The 24,705-nt window shown below is 38.1% G+C and overlaps 4 protein-coding genes and 1 pseudogene across 6 annotated transcripts; 2 read left to right on the top strand and 3 right to left on the bottom strand.

The window, feature by feature from the left end:
- The first annotated feature begins 36 nt into the window (after positions 1-36).
- On the top strand, positions 37-2,533 carry LOC110063047 (uncharacterized). 2 transcript variants are annotated; one of them, XM_020770001.2, is made up of 3 exons: positions 60-180; positions 834-912; positions 1,813-2,533. In XM_020770001.2, the coding sequence occupies exons 2-3, from the start codon at positions 870-872 to the stop codon at positions 2,283-2,285; spliced, it is 516 nt and encodes a 171-aa protein (XP_020625660.1). In that variant the 5' UTR covers positions 60-180; positions 834-869; the 3' UTR covers positions 2,286-2,533. The 2 variants fall into 2 exon arrangements, with proteins under 2 accessions (XP_020625659.1, XP_020625660.1); XM_020770000.2 differs by lacking the exon at positions 834-912 and having other exon boundaries at positions 37-180.
- Positions 2,534-3,904: 1,371 nt separating this feature from the next.
- LOC110063039 (type-1 angiotensin II receptor-associated protein-like) lies at positions 3,905-12,497 on the bottom strand. 2 transcript variants are annotated; one of them, XM_020769992.2, is made up of 8 exons: positions 12,154-12,497; positions 11,936-11,970; positions 10,500-10,611; positions 10,014-10,080; positions 8,804-8,834; positions 7,756-7,783; positions 6,677-6,746; positions 3,905-5,374 (listed from the first exon to the last, which is right to left on the bottom strand). In XM_020769992.2, exons 1-8 carry the CDS (start codon positions 12,196-12,198, stop codon positions 5,280-5,282), a joined length of 483 nt encoding a protein of 160 aa, XP_020625651.1. In that variant the 5' UTR covers positions 12,199-12,497; the 3' UTR covers positions 3,905-5,279. The 2 variants fall into 2 exon arrangements, with proteins under 2 accessions (XP_020625651.1, XP_089138475.1); XM_089282349.1 differs by lacking the exons at positions 11,936-11,970; positions 12,154-12,497 and having other exon boundaries at positions 10,500-11,915.
- Positions 12,498-12,555: 58 nt separating this feature from the next.
- Positions 12,556-16,385, top strand: LOC110063038 (tetratricopeptide repeat protein 36 homolog). The gene is made up of 2 exons (XM_020769991.2): positions 12,556-12,890; positions 15,431-16,385. The coding sequence occupies exons 1-2, from the start codon at positions 12,596-12,598 to the stop codon at positions 15,697-15,699; spliced, it is 564 nt and encodes a 187-aa protein (XP_020625650.2). The 5' UTR covers positions 12,556-12,595; the 3' UTR covers positions 15,700-16,385.
- Positions 16,386-21,723: 5,338 nt separating this feature from the next.
- On the bottom strand, positions 21,724-22,314 carry LOC149116622 (uncharacterized). The gene has a single exon (XM_089283469.1). It carries the CDS (start codon positions 22,312-22,314, stop codon positions 21,724-21,726), a length of 591 nt encoding a protein of 196 aa, XP_089139595.1.
- A 156-nt stretch (positions 22,315-22,470) lies between these two features.
- Positions 22,471-24,446, bottom strand: LOC149116621 (uncharacterized; annotated as a pseudogene).
- Between the last annotated feature and the right edge of the window lie 259 nt (positions 24,447-24,705).

Here is a 24,705-nt window from a genome sequence, read left to right as displayed (position 1 = left end):
GAGGTGCCGCGCCTTGTCTCTGGCCGCGATAGTTTCAGAACGAGTCATTTTTCATCATGGCGGCTTCGAAGGGGATGAAGCAGTTACTCCAAAAGCAGTTTTTTCCGAGAATGGTAACTTGGAATTTACGGACTGTACACGGCCACCATGGAAAAGTAACCCAGCGAGTATCGAGAGAAGGTATTTTACCTTAATAACACTTTAAGTAAGGTTATTTCGATCATCCTCATGCTCAATGCACAAGCCAGCATAAGCTAGGCTTGAGTCTCTCGTTCAAACATAACCTTAACTGGCGAGGGAGAAGTTTGAAATCAGGTCATGGACTGTGTATGGGAATGTCTTGAAAGTTTAGTGAAGAAAAACAAAGTCTGGTATCTGTTTTATTGGGTATACTAGTTTGAACAGCGGGTTAATGCGTGGGTCAATTCCACCTGTTATCTTGGCATACACTCGGGAATTTGACATTTTTTACCTTATTCGGCGGTCTATTCCCCACCCCCAGACTCGACAAAGGAGACAATTTCCCACCCCTGGGACTCTTATCTACCTCAACTATGTCTGAATATGTACAAAAAAATGGTGGCAATATTGGTTGCTGTACAATAGCAAAAACAGACGTTTTGTCAAGAATGCAACGTTTTTCAAGAGTTTAGTGAACGAAGGATACTACTTAGAGTAATATACATTACCATACATTGTTTTGTTCCAGCCAAGGCGAAACAAACTGTAGCGGCTTTCCTACAAAAAAATCTATTAATGTCCAACAAATGCTGCGTTGCCATTGCGTTTGATAAACACTGTGCATGAAGCAATTTTTTACTTTCCCTGCCCAGACTGTGGAAGAAGACTGCCATATCCCACCCCCAGGCATGAAGGGCTGGACTTGTTGTGGGGATTGCCCAGGAGAGGATGGTAACGGTTGGAATTGAACCACGCATTAATGTATAGCAATGATTCTTGTTGATAAACAATGTTGTTGTTTTCGATCACGTGCACCAAAAATCACTCTTGTGGTTTGCAAAAAAGAGCTTGCATGTGAGTGAGTTCTCTTGCTTACAGTCGACTTTCCAACATAAGTTTTGATGTGTTAGTACTCGAATTTGCTAAAAACGTTGTCAGTGAAGCATCCTTATATTATTCTATTATAGTAAAACATCAAAATCTACCTCCAGGGTGCTTCTCACAACAGTTCTGAAACAACAGATTTATGATCACTACAAAGTTTCTGTAACTTAAGCTTAAGTTGGCTTACTACAGTTTTTCTGAGACTCTGTAGCACACCCTGCAATTGCCTGGGCTTCCTTGCCTTATATATTGATATTTTGTAAGTATATTTATAATGGCAAAAATTTAAAACAAACAAACAAATAAGTCAGCCTTGAAACATGTTAAACCACTTAGTTATAGGAAGCGATAGATTCAAACTGCTTTCAAATATGTCTTTATAAGCCAAGGACCGATAAAATTTAACAGAGAAGAAAGATAAACAACTGATAAATGAGCTCTAATTTACTTTTGGTTTCTTGCATTTGATAAATGGCATCACATGAGCATGAGCTAAATAAACAGCCTGCATGGTTCAGTTTCATGGAAAGTTGTAAAAGCCTGTCTTTGATTCAAGATTTCATGGAAAACCTAGACCATACCATCTTATTTACTTTACATAAATGTTTTATCCAACCCAGTTTCCAATTCCAGAATTCTCATGGTGAGGTCATCTGGGCAGATTTTGAGAAAAACGTCATTAAGCCTACTAGTGCCTAGTCTCTCCTAGGCACTTGGTTGTTATTTCGTATTTCTTTTTCTTTTCAGATTTACGACTTGGAAGATCAGCAAAACTAATCAACAGTAATGCAGCAAGTTTCATCAAGAATTACCCATTCTTGTTGCAAAATCCCAACTGCTGTTTGCTTAGCAAAAGTGATTCTGGCAAAGCAGCATACTATAGAAATCAGAATTTTCATGTTATATTACCAGAAAGTCCTGAGCAAAGAATACAAGAATTGTTTCTTCCCTTTTACCCTTCAAGTATCAGCACAGTCATTGGTGACCGTGCTTGTCATGAACTTACAATTGGAGATGCCAGAAGAGCTCCTACAACTTTACACTGCAAAAGGATCCTAAAAATACGTCGTAAGAAGATGAAAAAGCATAAATATAGAAAAAGAAGGAAGCTAAACTTGTACAAGCGCAGAAATTTAAAGATTCTTAGAGAGAAAAGGAAGAAGAAGGAGAAAAGAGAAGAAGAACGGAAGATTGAGTGGGAGAAGGTTCATTCAGACTGACAATGTGCACTTGATATTGTGAACAAGAAGAAACTTTGAATTAAAAACTAATAATTACGTCTAGGGAGATTTTGTAAGTTGTTTACAGAAATTATCAACATGTGATGTCGAACCCAAATGTTCCAGTGATGGAGGTGTTTAATAAGACTTTCCTCATTACTGCCCTTTGGTGATCTGCTGCTGTGAAGCTGGCATTTGTAATAAATATGGAATGAACCTTATTAAAATGACCTGCTTACACAGACAAATTTCAAGTTTGATTAATGTTTACTCAAGCTCATTCCCAAGTGGAGAAATTTCTGATGACCTCTTCTTTTCTGTGCGTATCATAATTTAGTCAAGGCAGACATTTGTTTGGTTTGATACTGGCTACAATCCAACCCACATGAAATGGCCACCCTCAGGGAAATGGGAGGTGGCTGCTGAAAAGGTGTTTCTGTACTTTGAATATTAATATTTTATATTGGGTTAACTGCTTCGTTAACATTCAACCACGTCAAGACAATCATAATAAACAAGCATTTGAATGTTTTTATCAGTCATCAAATTATATCTCAGACTCTTATCTGTTATCCTCTTTTCTGAAAGAAAACCAAATTGTATATTAAATTTTGGTTGGTCACTTAATAGAGGTATGGATGATGGAGAACACACTCATTGGAACGACCAAAAGATGGCTGCTGCCAGAGGTGCCCAGTTAATTGGGGTTTTATTTGCAGTATTTTACTGACGATAATTAATTTGGGACTTTGATAACTGGCTGCCTAATAAGGGGTGGCCACTTAACAGAGGGTCCACTGTATAGACTTTCTTTGCAGACTCATCTTTCCTTGGGTTTATCATGCAAACTTTTCTTCAGAAGTATGTTTAACAGGAAGAGGAACTTGTGATCAACCCAAGCAACATAAACAACAACAACTCTATAACTTGGGTTTTTCGGGTCATTGTGCATTATTCAATGAAGTAAAAACTTGGCATTTTCTATTGGAAATGTGGAAATCAGATTGCTTCACTTCACTTTGTGCCCAAAGATTACATAAAAATTGTAGGTTTTTGTCTGCGATCCTTTAGAGATTCTACTGAAGGTAAAAAGGGTTAGACCACTTGCTCCATTTTTCTGGGGAAAATGGTGAACAGGAGAGTAGACTTAATTTGCTCAAAGAAAATTTGGGCTTTTAGTATTAATACTTGTTTACTAGATTATTCATATTTCTTTTTTTGCCAAGAGATTTTTCCATAGAAATCTTAAGGTAATTTTTCAAACATGCAAGCCAGTGAGGGATGCTGGCAGTCTTGAAATTGGCAAACTAGCCAATTGTTTTATCATGCTATTATCATTGTGTGGCACCGGCAAAGACCTGTACCCACTCCATGAAAGGCCATTGGAACTCTCAAGGGGGTGGCTAAGTGGCTTAAAAGTCAAAATTGTCAAAATAAAGTGTGGGTGCCTGGGGGCTCAAATCAAAACACCTTGGTATCTGGCCATTTTGTGCCACCAACTGTTTTGTGATTGACAAGGTCAGTTATCTTTATCGTTGCAGTATGTGGAATCCATCAAGGATATGATGAAATTCATTTTCCCTGCAAAATAAACATTTGAATGGTTGACAGTCTCAACATGCCCTGAAGGATATCAGAGATATCACATTTTATTACAAACACAGCTAATTTCACACAATAATGGTCTGTTTTAGCCCAGCCCTTACATTTCTTGCCTAACACTTCAGTCATAGTTATAAAAAGATATGATCATTATACTATAGTTCTAAATAAAGAGCGCCTTTAACAAAGCATCACAAATTAGCTGCAGACCTATAAAAAATCTCCTCTTAGAAATTCATATATTAAAATATATCGTTCTTGTATGAAACTTCCTTCACAATTAGCCAACTGAAAGGTACTAAATATACTTAGGGGTGGGGGGTGGGGGGGCTCTCATATAAAAAATGATGGGGGTGCTCATTGTACCTTTCAGGAGTTAAAAAACTGTTTTTCCTACCTCTTAGGGTGTTCAGCCTCAAAAGGTCCACAGCGGGAACTTTTGCTCTACCTTTTAGGGTAACAAGCTGATAAAATATTGACAAGAGGTAATGTGTTGTTGTAGAATTGGTTCCCCTTAGGGGTGAACAAAATTCAAGCCACGCCCACAAAACAAGATCTTGGTACCTCTTAGGGGTTCTTTTCAAAATTTCCAATGCGCACCCCCATCCTTTTTAAAGGGGAGTCACTCCCCTGGCTAATACACTCCTTGGAATTTGGGATAAATTGATGATATTGACAATTATAGCTGTAATGCCTAACTTCATTATTTTGTAAATACAGTGGAACCCTGCCTTACGACCACCTCATTAATACGGCCACCTCGTTACTGCCAACAGCCACTTTATTCTGGCCTGAGCGAAAGCTCAGCCAGCCATTTTTTTATTTCAAGAACCTCTTTAAGGCCACCCTGTTAATATGTCCAGATTTTTGTGGCCTCTCTTTGGTGACTGGATTAACTGGGTTCCACTGTATTTAGATAACAAAAAAGTAACAGTTTTGTAAATAAGGGAACAGGTTGTGTCAATCATTGGTTGCAAAATGTATTACCTCATTTGCACTGAATTTCATCAAAATTAACAGCTCAAATAACAGTCTAACAACATGTACATGTAAGCACCCCTCCATGTTGGTCACACAGACAGTGAATGTATATCAATACAAATTCTTTTATTTCACACTCTACATTAAAATATTGACATAACTACACATGCTCATATATGTTAGATAAAACAGCCATCCCAAAGCCATGTAAGAGTGTTGAATTCTGTCATCACGTGGAAATAATAAACAATATATCATTATACCTGTTTACTACAACATACTGAAATGTCATCAACTTTTCCTAGAAATTGTCACAGGCCTACAAATTTCAGCAAGCTTTTTGCAAAATTGAATGTTTATTTTCACATATGATCAGAGAATGGCATCACGTTCATGTGTTCTTGTCCAGGCTTATGACTGGGGATGGTTTCCAGGGGCTGGTACAGGCCCATAACCAGGTGGAGGTTTAGAGCTTGTATGACCCTCTATCGTCGCATAAGGGGAACCTAGAATTGAAACTTTTTAAAATTAAACAAACACCTGGTTGTTTAAGTTTACTACATAACAACTTCTTAATTAAAAGTATAGGAATATAAGAGAATTGAGTTCCACATGGTTAAACAGAAAAACTAAATTTAGTGAAGGTACCATGTAAAACCTACAATATTTACTATATTTAGAGAGGAAGCCACATCAGCCTTAGCTGGTTTTCATGTGGATCCTCAATCCTGGTCGAATTGGAAGATGGAGTAACAAAGTTGTTATGTAGTTGTTATGTAGTGGATGGGAGGGCAAGGATTAAAGAATGACTGTGCATTTTATTCAAACTCAGATGAGAATATGCAATAAACCATTAGACGTAGGAAATGACCATACTGCCACCCCAAGGAGCTTTAACTTCACTGAATGTTGCAAGGGGGAGAAGGTTTCAAATGCCACTGAAGTTCTTAAAGGAAAGTGTGATCGAACCAGAACACTTCAATGAGTTGGGTACATACTGTATGGATGTATATAAAAATAACATAAAATAACTGAATTAGTTATTAATGTTAGAAGTCTGCGTTTAAGCCTAATGGCTCAAACAACTGACACTTTTAACTCTGGTTTCTGTAGTTTGAAGGGACTAGCTATGTGTATTGCTCCTTCCCCTAGATGGGATGGTATTCCATTTGTGTGGTTACTTCCCCCCAGCATTTTAAACACTGCACCCATTTACACACCTGGGTGTACCAGGCACTTTGAGAGTAAAGTGTCTTCCCAAGATCACAACACAATGACCATACCAGGGCTCAAAGAGCTCATTCCATAGTCCAGCACATATTAACCATTAGGCTTCGCAGCTCACACACATTACAAATTAGAGGGTGGTAAACAGTATTTTCATGAGTTGTGAATGGCCTAATTTTTTTCCCAGGAAATGTGAAATGGCTTGTTACTTTCTCGTGAATTGTGATTTCATTAGAAGTCGTGAACCGTGATTTTCCAAAATAATTCTCCATGAAATGACAAAGAAGCATTTAATTTGTGTGAACCGTGATTTAGGTTGTGTCTTCTATTATTTGTGACTGTAATTAACAATATTGTGTGACTGTGACAGGACAATCATCCCTCTTAGTGTTAGTTGCTCGGATTTCTTTTTGCTGCAAGCAGAACAAGTAGCGGACAGATGACAAAGACATTTAACAAGGCTGTTGGGCGTAATGTTTCAAATATCATAAGTAATGTACGTTCGTGTACTTGAAACATGATCTTGACCCCCTCCTCCCCTTTACCACCCTCGAATTAATTTGCAAAATCTGTCTGATTACCTGACCAGCTGTAGCTCTCTGCTCCTCCTCGGCAACGGTGATTTTGAAAGATAAGCAAGCAAGACAGAGGCTGCAATGAGGAAAAGCAAAACAAATTCAAAATCTTTTAACACATGACAGGAGCATTCTTACAGCAACTGAAGATTCTTTTTAAGAACAATTTCCAAAGTACACTGTGAACATTTTGACACCACCCTGAAGATCAGACCAGCTTGAAGACAGTTGAGAAGTAAGATTTTACCTTGGCTGATGATGAGGCACTTGTAAACAGGGATGGCAGATGGTAAACGTGAGACTTAGTCAATTGTGAGACAGCGTGGTCAGAATGATGTGGCGGTATATATGTCTTGTGGAATTCAGACTTTCAACTCGATTCAATTTTTTATTCACACTATAAAGGGCATTTACATACATTTTATGTGGTAAAGTAATGAAAATAGTAAGTCAAAATTAAGAAATATTATTAAGCTGTAAAGAAATAAAATTTATAAGTGAGTGGTGACCAAAATAGCAAGAGGTTTCTGGTTGGACACTGCCATGGTCAAGTAAATAACAGCGTAAAAAATTAATTCAGCTATGTTAGACCTACATACAATACATTACAACCAACATATATATATACACTAAATTCACACTTATATTTGATAGCAACAAAATCAAACAGCAAAATAAAACATAGTAGTAGCAAAATCAAGTTTGATTATTCAGGTGGCATTTGTACTCTTTCTTAAAGAAATTGTTGGGCAAACATTTGAAAAAGAAAACCTATAGGTGAGAAGGTTTCTGAGATAGCCTTGCAAAAAATTGAGACCCAGACTCAGCTTTGTGAAAAAACTGAGACTTCGACATGCACATAACTGCTAACAAAATGATGCGGCGAGACCTGTGAAGTTCGACTAAATTTTGCGAGACCCAGAGTTTTTAAGGGGCCATTTGTCACCCCTACTTACATTCAACCACCAAAATCTGGGTACCTGAATCATTTCTGCTCAGTCATAAATATCTTCCTCTAATTTTGATTGCTTGATTGCTTTTTGAGCCTACTGTGTATTTACAACAAAGACACAGCATTTACTTACCTTCAAAATCAAACTCAAGATTGCCATTCTAAAATGTTGGATCAAAGGTCAAGGAAATATGTAATTTTCATAAGTGCTCTAAATTGTTAGTGAATGTGTTATGTTACTGAGAATTTGATAACTTAAAGCTATCTTCCAATAACTTCTTTTTTTCTACCCATTAGTGATCACCAGTGAGTCTGCTTGACAATACTGGTCACAGTTTACATTATTTAGCTAGTGTAATATAATATATTTGGCAGTTGACAATTATGCCTCTTAATCTCACCAGTTAAAACAGCAGCATTGCCCTTGATCAAGAAGTTGCCAAAAATCAACATTACAGAGATTGGACTAAAAGAACTGTGCATTTTGAGTGCACATATACTTGTTTGTGTGTTACCATTGATCACAGTTAAGGCATATAACTGTCACCCCCTACAAGAAACTTGAGCTCTTGGCATCAGTGGTTAGCGTTTAAAGCGTCTTTCAGCAGTTGGGGCATCCAGGTGTGTCTCGGTATGTATGTATTCCTGTGGTTAGCACTTGGGCCTTCAGGGTCTACTCCACCACTGCATGGTCAGCAGTTTTGGTTGCTGGTTCTTAGCAATGGTCAGCTGTCTTCTCTGTACCTCAGGCTTGCATTGCAGTATGCTCATATTACAGTTTACCTTGTGCATTGCGTTGTACCAGGTGGGTGTTTGTGTGATCTTTGCATTTTTTCCCTCCCAGCCCTTCCCTGGGGATTTTTATAGGATTTATTCAAAATTATCTAGTAGTACTTACTGGTTATTATTTTACTTTTCCACTGAAATTCTAGTTTCATTATGAGTGGTGCCTGGGCTCTGTGCAGTTGTAGGGTGCTTGTGGTTGAGTTGCAGGCAGTGCCTGCCATGTGAGTGGTCTTACATTGTGGGGCTGGGGTTACAGGGTGAGCGTTGGGTTGTTTTCCCTGAGCACCTAACCTTCACTTGCGATGAATGTTGTTATGAGGAGTTTATTATTCTGAGATTAAAGGACTACTAATGATTAATTAATAGTGTTTTAAAAACAAATGTTTAAAGGATACCCAGCACAAAACCTAAAGTGAGATGAAGGCACTGAAAGACAGAAAAAAAAAATTAATAACCATTAGACATATCCGAACATATACTTCTACACGTATTTTCCTATAATTTCATGGTTTAATTCTAAAGAGTATTTCTAGATTTTCCAAATTTCATTTAAAATAGCCAGTAGATAGTTGACCCGGTTTATGTCATGGGTTGGTGTTGTATTCATTGGATTCTAGAGTGCTGTTTATTGTCATGACGTGCCACTTGTAGTTAATTATGACCATTGTACATTGCACTGATATGTCTATAATAATTATTATTGACTGCCATCTAGCATTTTTCCCTCCACCCTCACTTACATAAGACTCTATGTAACAATGATAGTTGGAGTGGACAATGTGCTTCAAAGCATTTTTATTGTTCCTTTAACTTGTGATCATTTCATCATGTTTTGTGATTTTTAATAAATTTCTGTATTTCTGCCAAACACCATTTTTATATTAGTGGGTCTCTCTATACCTATAAGGAGAAGGAAGCCAGAACCGTATCTGTTCTTTTCGGCAAAGAAGTAAAAAACCAGGCAGAAGTTAGCACTTAAAAAGCTGCTGGTTTAGCATCAAAGGATCATTTTGCATATCTCTAACAAAAAATGGATTATAGGGCCGGGAAGGGCAAACAAATTAAGGCTACAAAGGTTTTCTTCTGACTGTTATCACCCAATTGGTGATACAATGTGTTAATGTTACAGAAAATATCCATAACCACCCCTTTGAAGGGGTTTCAGTTTGAGGCACCCCTCCCTACTTCACTCCCCTGGAAAATATTCTAGCTAGTTCAGATTTGATATACGTTCCTTTTAAATTTTGCGCTTTCACCCCATCTGAATCTTCAATGACCTTTCATGGGGTGCAGAATGAATATTTTCTGAAAGTCTGTACATTAACTGAGCTTATCAGATTTTAATGGGACAATAACATCTTAATTAATAAACTACATGTACATGAACAATGCTTAGTATGAATTAACCCTTCTTTGGAGAAATTAATCAGAATATAGTTGAGCCATGACATCCCCATAGAGGGTACCAGTCATATTGCATGCAGTTCCAGGAAATAACCATTTATCCACTCCTGAAAAAAGAATCATAGGAAATTCCAAAGGGTGAAGGGAGGTTTTAAATGTACTAAGATATTTTGGGGTGGCTAGAGAGAACATACATCTTACCTGGAGTATAAAAAATAGAAAAAACTATGATATCATGTAGTATTGTAAACAACATTCCACACAAAAACTGCATAAAACAAGAAGAAAATATCAATGTTAATAAATGTCAAAATTAATAATACTTTGCATTGCACCGTTATAGAAAATATCCATACTCATATGGGACGTTTTTTGATTTGAACCCCAGCCCCTCCAGAAATTATAGTTAAGTGTCATATACTTTCAAAAATTTTAAAAATTTAAAAAATTTTTAAAATAATTTTTGAACCCCTCCCATGATGAATTTTCAAACTTTATTGGGTGGGTATGGATATTTCCTGACACTGCACATTACTAACTTTGAGACCTTTGAAGGGAATAATTGGCAGTAGCAACGTAATATTATGTTTCTGGTAGTTAAGTGCTGTCCCTTTTTTGTCTCTTTGGATAGGGTTTGCATCTATGTGGTAGTTTAAACTGATTAATATTGTGTGTACATGTACATACCAGCTGTGATGCATCTTCATTCTCTGGTGATGCTATTGCCCAAACTCCTACAGCTAGTACGAGCAAATTACAAAAGAGATATGTTTCCGGTAACCACTTCAACTGATCGCCCCTTGATAAAAATAAAGAATAGATTGAACAATAATGAGCTGCTTTTACTTCTACTGCATATAAAGGTAAATTAAGTCTATGTCTGGCCATTAGTGGTCCATGCCATCAGAACTTATACTGATCAATTCTATGTTTCTCATTACACTGCAATAATTACAAACATTAATAATCTCCTAGTCTGAACTATGACTATCAGTTACTTACTTACTTACTGCCCTTATGCATGGCTGTCATTAAGGACTGTAACTCGTAACACCTGTTATGGCTGAGTATGCTTGATTTTCCCTCGATGCTATGGGTGAAATTGCCTGTTGTTGATAGAATTCACCCACAAAGTAACAAGTTTGCTGTGGGTGTGGAGAATGAGACTACAGGTAACTCAAAACTTAATGAGAGCCCTGCTTATGCCTGCTGGCATGTAGTGAAGCAACAGCCATCAATGCCGTATACAAATTTGTTGCTCTCCATGCTGTATTCCTAACAATACTGTACTAGGTTCAAAGCAGCAGGCAAATGGACAGCCATGAAACACAAAAATATTGTGGCTCCATTAACCAAACCAAACAAAGAATGAAATACTGGTAATCGCCGTCCACAAAAATTAGCTATTTGGTTCAGTGTAATAATGACAATTATAAGTGCAACCGACTGTGACACTACCTAAGTTTTGTGAGGTTTCCAAGTCTAATATATACAGCATGAGGTATTGACCATGTATCATCTAGGTCAGACAAGATACCTGGATAAATTTGGCCAAAGTTCTTTTTTTGGGTGTTTTTGAATTGAGCTAGGCAGTTGAGAAATCCATGAACATGGGTAAAAAAAGAACAAGACCAACATTGAACCGTTTGACTGAACAAGTTTGGTCAAAAAGTAGTTATTAATTATATGGTATAAAAACCACCAGCCCATTTTCTTGCAGGGAAGCTGAGTGAGCAGGTATTCCCAAGTGGGTAAGATAGCCCCATCTTGCTCACTCAGTGCAGGATTTCATTCATCTTGCCTACTTCCAGAACTTGTCATGAATAATGACTTTGTTTTGCTTCATAATGAAAATTTTGGGGAGCACACTTTGCAGTTTCTACATGAACGTAACAATAAAATTTATTTCAAACCATATGTGTAACATATATACAACCACATACATGTAGGTGGTCAGGATATTAATCATACTACTGTTAATCTACCAATATACACTTCTTACATTAAATCATACAAGTTCATTAGCTAATTACCATAAAATTGATTGTATTTTTTTAAAAGTACTCGCCGCAATTCAGCTGTACGTGTGCAGCCATAGTTTTCTCAAGGGGTGTTGAACTTACCATATAGTTAAAATGAAATGAACTGACACAACAATCTGCAAATGTAGAAAGAACGCAAATGAACACGGGCTTGACATACCTATTCACAATTTGCAGAACAAAGGTTAAATAGACTAAATAGATTAATTAGACCCATTACAGAAATATGTGGGTATTATTGTGAGACTTACATGGTATGGCATGTACAGAAAATACGATTTCAATAAAGCACCACTCACCTTTAATGAAACTGCTGGCAAAGTAACTCTAATAGCTCCCTCCATATCAAATCGTGCATGCAAGACAACCACGGACTTCAAAAATCACAAATAGACATGGAATAGTTCACGAAATAATTGTACAAGTCACGAGAATAGAGAATATTAGAACCCAGTCTTAGGAAAACTACCGGAAGTTCGTGTAACCTGAGCTTGAGGCTTAAATTGACCGTAGAAAAAAGAAACAAAATTAAACGAAACGAAAGGCAAATCATTGCGAAATTATTGTAACTAACGAATCGAATGTAATCACGAGGTGTCGGAGGAATGAGCCTAAATCATGACAGAAAGCCTACAAGTAGAGGAGTTTTCGGGATCTACCTAATCCGGGATACGGGATACGACGGGATACGACGGGATACGGGAAAGCAGTGGTTTCCAGGGCCTTCCGTTCCAGAAAAAAATGGCGACCAGCGAGAAAGATCGAGCTGTTTTGCAAAGCATTTTTAATCCTTTGTTACCCCTTGGTGACATTCCTCCAAAGCATGAAATTGAAAATGAAAATGAAAATGAAAATGAAATTAACGTCGAAAACACGGAGGAGTCCAAACGAGCGAAAGATTTAGAAACATCCGGTGTTGAGAAAGCGGAACAAGGGGATTTGGAAGGAGCATTGGAGTGTTTCAACGAAGCTTGTGAAATCTGTCCTTCTCGTCCGTCTTGTTTCAATAACAGGGCTCAGCTGTGGAGGTTAAAAGGTAGTTATATCGAGGCGGTGCTTGTTTGCTAACGTCCTTACAAGTTCATCGAAACTTACACCCGTAATGGGTTGTAGACAATTTTCTATTTTGAATATTCACCAAGATATCTATCAGGGGAGGGGGTAGGAGGGTCTCTCTATATGATACGGAGGGGGATGTTCATGTTACGATTTAGGACTATTAGTACTGGTTAGGGTTTTCAATATTTCTTTCAGTTCAGCTTGTAGTTCATGTAATCATTTCACATTTTAGCCCCTGGGTATAGTTACGTTTTCAAGCGAATTAGGCCTGGGCAAACATATTTCTGGAATAAGTTATTAACCCTTTGAATACTAAACGTTTGCCAAACACTACCGTTTTTTACCGTTTAGTCAGGTTTTTTGGTTGCCATGACGCTAAATAAGCCTAAATTTTGCTAAGATAGCGTTTTTTTTTACCAAAAAGAGAGATTTTTCGAGGATTACGTACAAAATTGAACAATATTTCAATTCTGGGCATGCACATAAGCCAAAATTTGGACTTTTCTTTTTTTTTGCCATTACCCGTTCTCAATTTTGTTTGTTGCCCCTTTCCTTTTTTTCCCGGCCCTTTTACTCTGGCCACCTTTTGTGTTTCATGTTCTCTCTGGCTGTCCTGAAAAGTTGGATGTTAACTACAGGTGAAGCCTAGAAATGGACCTTGATCAATCATAGGCATAGTGGACCATTTTACCACCGTTTTTGCACCAAAACTGAAAATGTTGTTTTTCGATTTGTGACGTCGGAATGTTGTCGATATCTAAACCTGACCATTATACGGAAAAGGCCTATCCTAGCTCTACCATCTGCTTATCAATAATATCTGGTGACATTTAAATTGATGACGTCACAAGTGGTACAAAGAGTACAACCATTAATTGGCGGAGGGTACTCCCTTATTTGGTCTACACTGGGATGTGCTGTTGGACAGGGTGTGATTTTTTGGCCTTGCTGTCCTGAACAGGGCATGCAATTTTACTCGCCTCTGTCCTAAACATGGTCAGAACCTGTCCTAAACAGGGTATGGTATTACAAGCTGAGAGACGTTAACCAGCCATTACAAGGCCATCAATCAACATCAGATCATTTTCTGGACAAGAATGCTATTGTTGTTGGTGTCCTTTAATTTAAATAATTTAGAGCTTGATGATTGATGGCCTTTTGTTTAGTTCAAGTGTAGAGATGCAATAACTGAGTTTTAGATGCATCAAACATGATTTCACTGACTGGAATGGCTTACTGAACAGTTTAATTCCTGTAAAATGAGAGAGTGTGTATTTTGTCTTTTGTCCTAAACAGGGTCTTAAAAAAAAGGGTGTTGCCTACACAGGGAAGGGTTTTTAGGGTATTTTTGTCCTAAACAGGGTCAGGGTTTTATTTCAAACCCTCAGCGGCACCCCTATACCCAAACATGGGTCAAGTATCCCCCGGGGGTCTGAATCTTTTCCATGGCTTTTGTTTAACCTTTAAATAAGTTAAATCATAATAGTCATAATACAAGAATAGTAAATTTATTAATGGTATGCATGGAATAGAAATGGGGTCACCATTTCTGGGTTGTAAGCACTTTAAAGCTAAAGTATTTATAAGCAGTGCAAACTAACTACTAAAGAACATGAATGTTATGGATAAAATTGCTTTCTGGTGCTTCTGAGTCTTAATATAATCCTAGACTTCAGTGTTGCCCCTGCATTTGCTATAACAACTTGCAACTGGATATCCTTACAAAGGTACCATCACCTAGTATTCCAGATGCTCAATCTCTTGGATGTGAGGTGGTGAAGGCTGTTTCAAGTAGGCTTAGGTGACTCAGAACAATTACTTGAGATATAAATGTTGATGTCCATAATATTTGCTTTGATTTTAAAATAATTTCTAGTTCCAAGGCTAAAAAAGTTAAAAGTAAAAAGCACTGAACATTTTCTACACTAGGTCATCTTCAAATGTTTATGGCAAATGTGTCATCTCAGGAATTGCATTGTTAGCAAACTGGCAGAGAACTTTAATATCACTTCACTGTGACTGGCTGGGAGGAGAGATATTTATCGTTAATTTTTAATTTGCACTGCGGTGCAAATTAATTTATGCATTTGTAATTTTCTCAGTCATATAATAAATGAGTAATCATATACAAATTAATTTGCGTGTTTGTAATTTTCTCTGTCATATATTAAATGAGTAATCATATGAAAGCTCGAGCGATAAAGGATTTACACTACTCGTGATATTAGAAAATTCTTTCAAATTGCATTTGCCTAAAGGTTCATGTAATTTTGGGAGAATTTTAAATATTACCCATAGTTTAAATCCTTAATTGCACTTGCATTTATACAATTACCTATACTAACTCATCTTATGGAGGAATTTTGGCCAGCTGGGTTATTTTCACAATATTGCAGACTGAAATTTATAAAATTAAAGACTGTGAAACATAACAGATGGACTGCCACTTAGAGAAGTAGTTATTTGCTTGTGTCAGTAATACACTTGAGTTATGGGGTATCTTGTTTTTATCTTTAGGGGATATCAGCAGTGCTTTGGAAGACTTGAACAAAGCTATTGAACTGAGTAGAGACAAAGGAGCTGCTGCAGCCCAGGCTTACACTCAGCGAGGCTTAATCCACAGGTTAAATGGAGTGGAGGAAAAAGCTCTTGAAGACTTCAGCAAGGCTGCAGAGCTTGGTAGTACATTTGCTAAAACAATGGTTGTGCAAATGAATCCCTATGCCGCCATGTGCAACAAAATGCTTGCCGAGGCTATCAACAAACTGAAAGGAGAATCACAGTAATAGTTTATGGCTTCTGTATATGTATGAATTATTTTAATTTCCAGACTGTCTGGTATGGACAGAGAGCTTGTGATAAAGAACATGACATGACTTCAAAGTGCGACACTTAGATCACTGGGTACCCCTTAGGCCTACATTGGAACATGGCACTGAAAGGGTGACAAGTGTTCATTGTTTTCCATCTTAAACTGGGTATGCATTATTTAAATTGTGAATATCTGTGAAACTCATCAGGGGATTACAGTACTGAGAATTAAGGGTGCGTTTCTTTAAGAAAAATTATCCAAGATTGCATTCTTAAATCTGAAAGAATCCGAAAACGGAATTTGCATTTCTTTACTAAACAGATTAATCCAAGATCTCTGGGATCATGGTGCATCAAAGGAACTTTAGAATCCACTCCCAGTGTGGATTCTTCAGTTCCTTTAACGCACCATGATCCCAGGGATCTTGGATTGATCTGTTTAGTAAAGAAACGCAAAATCCGTTTTCAGATTCTTTGAGATTTAAGAATCCAATCTTGGATTTTCTTAAAGAAACGCACCCTAAGACATAATGGTCTTCAACAACAACAACAACAACAACAACAACAACAACAACAACAACAGCGAAAACAAACAGCAACAATGACAAAATATTTAAATATTAATAATTTTGAATAAAGCATAATATGGTTAAAATCAAAATGGTTAAAATCTATACCATATTTCAGACCAAAATGACTCCAAATCCATACCCTTTGGAACCAGACATAACTATTTTTTTTAATAGCTTATATAAGGGAGTACTCCCCATATCATGGACCAATAACCAAGCTTCTCGGTGCTGTAAAGTCAGGGAACAAAATGATGAGAAAATGTGGCTGGATAGCACAACTGACTGATGGAAAACTACACAGTAACACAGCTGACTCATATTTTTTGGCCCATCATCCTTATATTCTGGAATGATCAAAAGAAAAGAGTGAGTAACATTACTGGCCCGTTTTGAGGGGCACCCAACAACCGTTTTCTCTCGAATGCTTTTAAATGCTGTTTTAGGCTATCTGGAGTACTTTTAAAGCTTGGTAGGTTAATTTAAGGTTGCACTAAAAAAATTTACCTGTTCGGTTATCCTAGGGGAACTTGAGTACTCTTGAATTTATTAGGGCTTTTTTGTCCATTTCCCGAAAACCTTAGGTCTTATCGCCTTTCCGAAAAACATAGGCACGCAAGGCATGCAAGAGTTATTATTTTTTTGTGAAGTGTCGGAGATAGGAGCATTCATGGAGCTGTTTACAGTAATGATTTGGTTAATTTGACAAGTTTTTTGGTTGCGATGTACAGCAAGAAAGAAACTGGGAATTTATGATGTACATGCGATGTTACATCGGTCATGGTAAGGTAGCTAAATAGTAAGCCATAAAATGTTTGACTGAACAAACTACAGTAATCTGACACGTCTCCAGATTAATGAAGATACCATCTTATTTTCCAACAGGCAATTTGTTTCGTTCTTTGGTACAACCCACACTGTGATTGGTGTGACACTCGCACATGCATAACTCCGTCACTCACCGATCACATAGCCCTTCCAACCCTTAAGAGGAACTCTTGCTCAAAAATACTCAAGTTAAATAAGAGACCTTTTCGCATTTTATACGAGTCGCAAGTTTACCCATTTTACACAACACGACACAACACTACCTCACCGAAAATAGAAAGAAAGATAAAAAAATCCTCTCTGACACGTTGAAAATCTGAGTTAATTAAATTGCACTTTAACTTGGTGCCGTGCAGTCTTCAAAGAACATTTGAACAGTTTTCATACTTTTTACCTTTAAAAATATCGGACTGAAATGAATGTCATCAAGTAAAAGTATTAAACTGCTACTGCAAAGACGTAAAAACCGTCCAGAAATGAAAGCCTCTTTTTTGTTTAATATCCTGGAAACAATAGTTGATAACTTGTCAGCTCTAAACAAGTGTTAAGTTACCATTTGTAACTAAAGATAGCAAACATCTCGTGGGAAAGAGTGGTGATGATTCGCCAGTTCTAATTGAATTACTTCCTTGTGAAAAACAAGATTGTCAAATTACCCTTTGTAACTAAAAAATAAAAATATCTCGTTATATTTGCATGCAACAAGAACAAAACAATCGTCACCTGCACTTACTATTGTAAACTGTTTCAAATCTAAAGTCTCGTCGCCTCTAAAACATGTTGTAAGAACTAGAAGCGACAATTCGTGACCTCTAACTGAATTTACTTCTTGTGAAAAACAAAAGTATCAAGTTACCTTTGTAACTAAAAATGAAAATATCTCGTTCAATTTGCATACTACTAACTCACGAATTGTTTCAAACTTCAAGGCTCATCTCGTTCATTTAACTAAAATCCTCGGCCTAACCCACAGAAAATGTGGAAGTAAACCCAATATATGAATACTTCCTCCTCTCTTATGGAAGAATAAATATAGCTGTTCTAAACTGTGTCGGGATCAAATCTTCTCGCATACCATTTACCTTTACAGCAAGAAATTTGATTGGCTGTTTATAGTAGATCCAATCTGATTGGTGTGACACACATACATCTCTCACTCACTCACTCACTCCCTCCCTCACTCCCTCCCTCCCTCCCTCCCTCCCTCCCCCCTCCCTCCCTGCCCCCCTCCCTCGTTTCCTCGCTTGCTCACTCGCTCGCTCACTCACTCACTCACTCAAATAAAGGAGCATCAATCCCAGTAGAGGAAAGAACATGCTTAGTATGCAAAGAAAATTGTGTAGAACACGAACAGCATTTCTTGATGTATTGCCAGGGGTACGCTACCATAAGAGTTGAGCTCCATTCTCACATTTCAAACAAAGATGCACTTTACGCAAATCTGAGCGATAACAAGAGAACTAAGTACTTACTTAGAGCTGACAATAGAGTTACATCAAAAATAATAGGTAAATATATCAACTTAATGTTTAAAAAAAAAAAAGAGACTCTCAACTTACAAACGAAATGAGCATTATAATTTTTATTTAATTTTATTTGAATTATAAAAGAATCAAGTGAATGTTATTTCTTATTGTACTAGTTAATGTTAAACTGTTATTGTAAACAGACCACTACCTCCCTTTGGAGAGTAAGACGCACGCACGCACGCACGCACGCACTCACTCACTCATTTCACAAAATGAAACCGGTCGAGATGCCGGTGTAGATGGGAAAATTTAGACCGCGGTCAATATCGATTTCAGCCAATCAAATTCGTGAATTCGGTAGTTCCCAGTCTTTGTGAGACACAGCCATATAATAAGCATGCCCACGGGCCGATTACGGATTATGCAAATTAGGAAGAGCCCGACTCTGAAAATTCAAGCGCATTGAAGCGATGAAAGCCGATTAAAATCAGTAAGAGAATGAAAGTGGCTAAAAGTTTAGAGATATTTCCTTAATAAAATTTACATAGAAGTCGTTTTTGACTTACCAGCCGGTAACCTTGGCGGGCACTAGTGAAAAACAATCAAAGTTTATCGAAATCGCTAAGTGAAAACACCATCGTCAGATCTCTCTCGTATCCTGAGCAGAACACCACGAAGAAATTTATAAGTTATCATCTTAGTCACAACAATTAACGAAGTATTGAACTCCGTCAAAGTTCTCATGAAATAGATTCCCTCGCTTTAACACAAGCAATTGTGAATCAGCTTCCAAGATCATCAGATGTAAACAATCGGACGGTTTCTGTCGGTAGCAGTGTTTCTGATAACTGCAGACGTTCACAAGGCTTGAAAAGTTCATCCATAAATCCCAGAATGAAGAAGGCGAAGATATGTTGTCGAAAGCGAATGCGGAGATCGAGTTAAGCTCATTTTGAGCAGTGCATTCTGAAGCATAGTATTTTCTTTCACCGAAAGAGCGTTGGTTTGGACAATTTTGAAGCACTTGCTGTCTTTTCTATATGCGTTGACGTTTCGCCACAAAAGTCCGAAAAACTCCCCCATCAACTTGTGGTACCACGATACTAAAATACCTTTTTGAGGCTGTGACAGTCACTTTTCCCGTAAAGAAATGAGTGTTTTTAACGGAATACGTAATACAGTGGTGAAGTTCACTGACTGTGTTGTTCTGCCCTGGGTTTGAGACGATGAATGAATCTGTACGGGTCCGCAAATGATCCCAGGACCGCAATTGATCCCGGCAGGTTTCTTTCACAGGTCACAGGTCACAGGTCACAGGTCACAGGTCACCAAAAAATATGCCTAAACGTCATGAAACAGATGCATACAAGTGCGTCCTAAGTGTAACTATAACGGCTCTTTTCTGAAAAAAAAAAACGCATAGGGGAAATCAGCTATAGCACTGAAATAAAAAAAAAATTGATCCAACGAAAGCCAAGACTTATTTCTGTTGAAAACATAAATTGTTTGTAGCCTTTCAATATAACATGAAAACGAAAGAGGCTTACACTGATCCGTGAATTATGCATTTACTTACGCGTGATTTGTGAACCAACGACTTTTGCGGGAATAATTGTTCACTTTTTTTCGGAGATTTTAGCATCATTAAAGCTCGTAAAGTACACCAAACTAGATGTAAAACCTGCCCATTCCACGCGCTTGCGGCTGGAAGACTGAGAAACTAACCCCAGCGACAGTGAACCAGGAGGGCCTAGAATCTAGTCTGTCACGATGTGTCACACACGGCATTTCGATGCATCAAAATGGAGGGTTCTGTATGTTTTGAGAAACGTGGATAAAATTTGTATTTTTATGTGACACATGATTTAGCCTTTGCATGTTTACGTGAAAAGTGATTGCTTCTTTTTTTCTGTGAAGGTGAAACTGTTTTCGAATTTTTTGTGATGCGTGAAAAGGCCAATTACTTATGCGTGAAATTGTTTTCAGAGGAGGTATAGGGGACCGTCTTGTTTCTGTTTAGTACATACTCGTTGTAAAGATTTCAAAAAAAAGAGAAATAAAACAGTTCAATTTGCTATCATAATGAATTATCTTATTACGATAAAATACTGATTAACACTACATGTCTGAAAGCTACATTTCAACCCATTTCGTACATATACCACCCCTAGAATTTTTTTCATTAAAATTATACAGTAAAACATTTTAAGTTAGGGTTTGTTGCATGGAAACATCGATAAACCTCTTGGGAATCTCGGGTAATTGTTATATCGCGAGTTTTACTGAGTGTTTTGAGTGTGACCTGTGACCTGTGACCTGTGACCTGTGACCTGTGACCTGTGAAAGAGACATGCCGAATTGATCCCGGACGGTAAATGATCCCCAAAGTGAACCGCAAATGATCCCGGACCGGAAATGATCCCCATATTGGACCGCAAATGATCCCGATCAAAAAATAAGGAATGGCATGGGTTTATATCAGAGGAAGGTGAAAACATATACAAAAATTATAAACTAAAAAACATGTTTTATCATTTTACAAAAAAATATTTCACAGCTGCTGTTTTGTTCTTCGAACGGTTCAGATCGTTTTCACTGTCACGTAATAAAAAAATTAGTAAATCGAAAACCAACCAATTGAAAAAGCTAAGAAATTGTGATTTACGCTATAGAAGATAACTAAATAAGACACTTCTCCAAGTTTTAGCCCTGCGCGTTTCCCCAAACTTCAGAAATTCGTCGTAAATGTTTCCCAGAAATTTACAGAGCCCAGTAAGAAAACGCCATGTTGGTATACATCCGTGGTACACCAATATGGCGGCCGGAATATAGTGTAAACATCTGGAACTTACTTTGGCTTTCCAGGCGACTAATTATCAGTACTAAACAAACAAGCATTTACATAAGCACTTTTCCTAATGCTCTAACTTCTAAAAAGGCTCAAAATCATGAGATAAGTATATTTTTCAACAAACTCGATCGTAACTTTGTGTCACGCAACCTACATAACCCTGAAATTCAAAATGCCCTGGTTTCTAAAGGAAGCACGCTAATAGCCCTTTTCACGGTTCCCGCGCCATCTTGGAATAGCAGCCGCGCAAACACCACAACGAAGCTAACGTTGAGTCGTATGTTACATTTGGTGTAATTTGTACAGGAAACGACGCCTTTCTTCGCTTTTATTCGCTTTCGTTTGGGTGTGTTGGAAGTTTTTTGGATAATAAACAACGGAAATAGCCAGCCAGCCACCATGCAGGTAGAGAATCTTTCCCCGTTGTACTCGTTTGGTAAGAAGCTCAGGGCAAAGTGCCCTTCTGTAGAAGAAGTCAATCTTGGGCAGAAAGTCACTGGACCAAGTATTGTCTAAGCAAATCTTCTCCAGAAGTAGTGGCCTGTCCTCTCCAAAGTACACTGTGAGAATAATACCTTTCAGATCCAAGTTAGAACAGTAGAGCTGCCCTTGAATTTGAATATAGTAGTCATGATTTCTTTTAAGCCTTACAGTTCCATCAGAAAGTTTCTCCAGAAAAAAGGTTTTATTTTTGCATGCCTCTTCAATAGTCATGCTAGCTTTGCTTAAGGGGGATTTAATTTCCATTCCCCATTTTTCTTGGGTGTGCGTGAAGGTGAAAATTCTGTCTATGCTGGCTCCTAGGTATGGTTTGTCCTTAGACACCAGTAGCCCAACTTCCTCAATTGTGAAATCAATCCCAGCTGTTCGCATTTCCCTAATATATAAGTTCACTGCTATTGGTTCACTTTCAATGCCATATTGAACAGAATCTGTTGTGAAGATTGAATAGAGAATTGATTTTACTTTATTTGAGGGTTCCACTTTAAGTCTTGGCAGCTTTTCTAAAATTTGAGGCTGTCAAGAGAGTTTTCCTTTTTTCAAACCAAAGATTGTTTTGCTTTTGTCATCGTGTCAATCTTTCTGTTTCCTGGATCTCTTCCTGGGTGATAGTTAAGTTAGAAATGTCTTCATCAACCATAGATTTTAAGTGCTTGGTAGCTATATCGTAACTATCTGTAAAGGGCACACCCTCTGGCTCCTCCTCTTGCTCTTCGGGGTCAGACGCCTCTAGACAGTTTGACTTGATGTCGTGAAACAAGAAGAATGATCTGGCAGGGAGACAATTCTGAAGACTTTCACTGAAGGTTTTGAAACTCTCTTCCTCTCTTGTTCCCTGATTTGGCGCTCTTGGGTCAAATTTTATGATCTTGGGTTGCGGACGAATGTTTTTCTTGCCGAATCGTATCTTTCTAATCAAGACCTGGTCTAGTGGCTTTGCTGCGACACTTTGGTTGCGCGGCACAACCCATACAGACAGCCGTGACGTGCAGGACAATGGTTCAGCGTGTTTTTGCAATCCTCTCCTTGTGAAATCTTCGATAGCATACAGTACGCCTCCTACGTGGTTGCATTTGCCTTTGTCGAGTCTGCCAAGTCCATCCGGACACGTGCACGCTGCTCGCAAAATGTCACACTGAGGCGAGAACTCCACTAAAACTCTACGGATTCTTCTTCATTGAAGGAAGAACGCTGGCCTCAACATAGGTCTTGCCTTGATAAGCTTTGCTTTCCAGCTGTTTAACGTTGCCTTCGAAGAAAAATTGGTAACTTTTCAGCTTCTTGTAGTTTGTGCCTTTTAGCACAATGTGGCGGTACTTGCGTGTAGACACGACAAGGTAATCGTACAGCTGAATAAATTTCAGTTCTGGAAGCTGACGCAAGTCAGTAGACCATCCAAGAGCGGAGATTTGTCTTAGGATTTCGTCGTATTTGAAGTCGCCAGTGATTTCCACACTTTCCTGGGCGTTATCAGCCGGCGTTGTCACGTTCCGCATAATCAAAGCGTACACTTTCAGCACCAAGTCCGCCTTTATTCCGCCGGCTCTTTCCGAATTACTCTTCAAAATATCCCTCAGATCTTTCACTGAGAGTTTCTGTATATCCTCAAGGGTCGTAATTTCCTTGTCTTTGTACTTTATGAGAATTTTGATCGAAGAAAATAGCTACAGAGAGGAACGCGCGAGCAAAACAGCTGTGATTTCTCTTTGTTTTTGTTTCCCGGGTCAACGTTAGCCTCGATGTGGTGTTTGCGCGCTTGCTATTCCAAGATGGCGCCTCTTATGCCTAATGAGGATAAAAACACGTTACGTGAAGACGGTCTATTGAATCAGAAGTCTTGGAAAAACACATACTTGTAAACATTCTCGAAATCCCGGTGGCGATAGTATCAAACATCTATCAAACAGCTAACTTGTCAAAACGAAGCGCAAGCCTTGGCGTTGCCTGGTCATGAAGCTGAACTTCATAACTATAGCTTGGAATTTTGGCTTCTTAGAATACTCAAGTAGTCATTTCCGAGGAATCAAAACCAAAATACGACCAAGGAAAAATTACAAAATAAATTTGTTCAAATTTCCAGTGCTACACACTAGGTGTTTTACAGAGTGAGCGTTGTGGGCTTGAGGGTCTACTCAGGTGACAGCGTCTTCCTTAATAGTTGCTTCATGGTTAGATTTTAGTTTAAAACTTTAGACGAATGGCGTTAATGGGTGATAAAATGTGATTTAACTATAACACCGAAACATCAATGCTTAACAAATGAGAATATGTAGCGTATGTTGCACGGATCATAATTTTACTGAGAATTGCAAAGAAATGCAAGCCAAGTCGTGTTTTGATGATTGAGTGGTGATATTCATAATATCGTAGTTAGCAACAAAATTTAGCCGAAAGTATGAAAAAAAGCAAGTTGTAAGCCATTATAATTATAGGATGGCTTTAATAAAAACATCGGTATTCACGTACGCCAATTCCCTATCGACCCATCCCACCATCCATGCCATTCGTTATTTTTTAGTCGAGATCATTTGCGGTCCCTATCGGGGATCATTTCCGGTCCAGGATCATTTGCGGTCCAATTTGGGGATCATTTGCGGTCCGGGATCAATTGCGGTTCTGGGATCACTTGCGGACCCGTACAAATCAGTAAACGCGCGCATCGCCGGATGAAAATTGACGACTTCCGTTCGAATGATTTTTTTCTCTATTCATGAGTTTATTCATGAGCCATATAATATCCTCGACCGTTCGGTCGTTACGGGA

The sequence above is a fragment of the Orbicella faveolata genome, unplaced genomic scaffold (assembly GCF_042242905.1).
Source record: "Orbicella faveolata isolate gen_17 unplaced genomic scaffold, um_ofav_v1 contig_12, whole genome shotgun sequence".
NCBI classification, from domain to species: Eukaryota; Metazoa; Cnidaria; class Anthozoa; order Scleractinia; family Merulinidae; genus Orbicella; species Orbicella faveolata.
This window is presented reverse-complemented; position numbering and strand designations above follow the sequence as displayed.

Excerpts from the sequence above, each read along its gene's own strand:
- LOC149116622 (XM_089283469.1), bottom strand. The coding sequence starts at position 22,314 with ATGCGAACAGCTGGGATTGATTTCACAATTGAGGAAGTTGGGCTACTG.
- LOC110063047 (XM_020770000.2), top strand. The coding sequence starts at position 57 with ATGGCGGCTTCGAAGGGGATGAAGCAGTTACTCCAAAAGCAGTTTTTT. Across the intron at positions 181-1,812 it reads CCAGCGAGTATCGAGAGAAG|ATTTACGACTTGGAAGATCA; the intron begins GTATTTTACCTT and ends TTTTCTTTTCAG.
- LOC110063039 (XM_089282349.1), bottom strand. The coding sequence starts at position 10,700 with ATGGCCAGACATAGACTTAATTTACCTTTATATGCAGTAGAAGTAAAA. Across the intron at positions 7,784-8,803 it reads CACTTTAGGTTTTGTGCTGG|AATGGCAATCTTGAGTTTGA; the intron begins GTATCCTTTAAA and ends CCAACATTTTAG. Across the intron at positions 6,747-7,755 it reads TCTTGAGTTTGATTTTGAAG|CCTCTGTCTTGCTTGCTTAT; the intron begins GTAAGTAAATGC and ends TCCTCATTGCAG.
- LOC110063038 (XM_020769991.2), top strand. The coding sequence starts at position 12,596 with ATGGCGACCAGCGAGAAAGATCGAGCTGTTTTGCAAAGCATTTTTAAT. Across the intron at positions 12,891-15,430 it reads TCAGCTGTGGAGGTTAAAAG|GGGATATCAGCAGTGCTTTG; the intron begins GTAGTTATATCG and ends TTTTATCTTTAG.